Here is a 1,958-nt window from a genome sequence, read left to right as displayed (position 1 = left end):
GTTTTGTGTCTTTTTTTTTTTTTTTTTTTTGGACAAATCAGACTAATTGTGACAAAACGCTGGTTATCTCTGGAAAAACAATTAAATCCCTTCGATTACAGTTAAGGGGAAATGTGCTTAGCGGCGGAAAGCGGCCGGTAATGGGGCGGCCCGCGCCCCCAGTCCGGTCGATATCCCATTACGGCGCATGCATATCTCTTTCAAGCACCTTGCAAACTCCCCCCGAACATCTAAATTATAGGGTCAAAATTCGGATAATTACTCGATTAAAACCTATTACACTTATTAGGGGCCGTTATTGATCGCGAATTGCATTCGACCCGCTCCTGATTGCTTTTTGTGCCCCCTCCCCCCAGCCCTTCCTCCCTCCAACTTCTCGGCCCCTCTGCAGCGCAGGGACAAGCGAGCTTGGCAGACAGGACTGGGGCTGCCAGCTGGGGCTAGGGGGCTGCCTGTCACACCTGTGTTAGGCTTCTTTCGGGTCCGCTGAGATGGAAGGAGAGTGAACCCGGGTTGGATGGAGGTGGACCCCGCGGGCTCCTGCCAGGGACTGTTCTCTAACCAACACCTGCAAAGGGAACCTGTGGGGACAGGCGGAAGGCCCACCTTGCAAGGAAGAAGCTGAGCTCCGCTGGGGAGGGGGCCTGGCAGCTGACCGCCCTCCTCATCCCAGCCCCAGACATCGGCAGGAACTGAGGTGGTCGGTGCCCTCAAGATGTGTGTGTGTTGGGGGGAACAGCTTCCACTCTGGGGTGTGGGTTGGGGACCAGGACACATGCTGGCCTCCATGTGACCTGGGCCAGTGCCCTGAAGGAATCTACGCAAAGTGAATTTGTCACTGAATCCCTGAGGATCTGCATGCCAATCTGACCAGGCTGAGTAGCACCATGAAGGGCACTACCCACCTCCCCTTGAGGCTTCAGACCACCTGTGAGAGGGGAGTGGACACAGATGACCCTCAAGGCCCTGGCCAGGAGAGACTTCCTTCCCGATTTCAGAGACTCAAGTTGCAGTCACACAGGGGCCTCTGCTTAGAGGACTGGGGGCTGCTGCCCGCACTCTGGCTGGGAAAGTTCCTGGCTTGGCGGGTCTTGGCACCACTCCCAACAGGCCCAGCCAGGCTCTCCTGTCCAGGCCTAGCAGGGACTGGTGGGGGCTGCAGACCTGGGGTCTCCAGAGAAGCGTAGGCACCATCTGAGGAGTGTGGTCTGAGGCTACCAGCAGAGTTCCAGGGTCAGGAAGCTTGAGGTATGGACCCCGCTAGGGCGGGTGATTTTGGCCCCCAGAAACCCCTTCCCATGGACATCTCTGACCCCACCCCAGGCCTCTGGCCTGGCAGGCTATTAAATGCCTGGTAATTGGCTGGCCCCATGCCGCCTGTAATTGGAGGGTAATATACGCTGAAATAAATTAAATGGCCTTTAACTAGTTTGTACATCACACAAAATGAGTTTAATTAAGTTTGTATCTGCCCCGAGGATCGATCAGAGCTTTCACTACGCTGTAAACTCCGCAGCCGAGGGCCCGGCCCGCAGCACTGCCCCGGCCCCGCTCAGGCGCAGGCCCCGGGCTGGGTGCTTCCGGTATCAGCGGGCCGAGGGCTGCATTGAGAAACTGGCACCGCAAGGGAGAGGGGAAGCGCTTTCGACAGGAAAAAATAAGGGGCAGAGAGGAGCCCCGGGCAGGCAGGAGGAACGAAGGGAAGAGGAAAGGGAAACGAAAGAGCTAAGGGGGAAAGAGACAAAATGAAGGGGAGAAACTAAACCAAGAAAAGGAAATCACGAAGGAGGAAGCGAGAAAGGCTGGAGGGGGACAAGCGGAGAAAGGGACTTTCGGAAGCTGGCGGGTCTAACTCTGTCCTCTCCCGGTCTCTACCCGCCCAGATGCTGGCGACCCCTACAAGGCTGACGAGGCCGAAGCCAACGGCTAAAACCACGGGGGGGGGGGGGGGCGCCCCC

General features: G+C 57.3%; 1 protein-coding gene across 1 annotated transcript in view; it reads left to right on the top strand.

Moving 5' to 3' along the window:
- NKX1-1 (NK1 homeobox 1) overlaps nt 1-1,958 on the top strand; it is an 8,604-nt gene that overhangs the window by 6,023 nt on the left and 623 nt on the right. The window contains exon 4 of the mRNA XM_014589517.1: nt 1,517-1,622. Coding sequence (XP_014445003.1) covers nt 1,517-1,622 — 106 coding nt within the window. The remainder of the gene's footprint in view (nt 1-1,516; nt 1,623-1,958) is intronic.

This window comes from Tupaia chinensis, unplaced genomic scaffold (genome assembly GCF_000334495.1).
Source record: "Tupaia chinensis unplaced genomic scaffold, TupChi_1.0 Scaffold000360_1, whole genome shotgun sequence".
Taxonomy (NCBI): Eukaryota; Metazoa; Chordata; class Mammalia; order Scandentia; family Tupaiidae; genus Tupaia; species Tupaia belangeri.
This window is presented reverse-complemented; position numbering and strand designations above follow the sequence as displayed.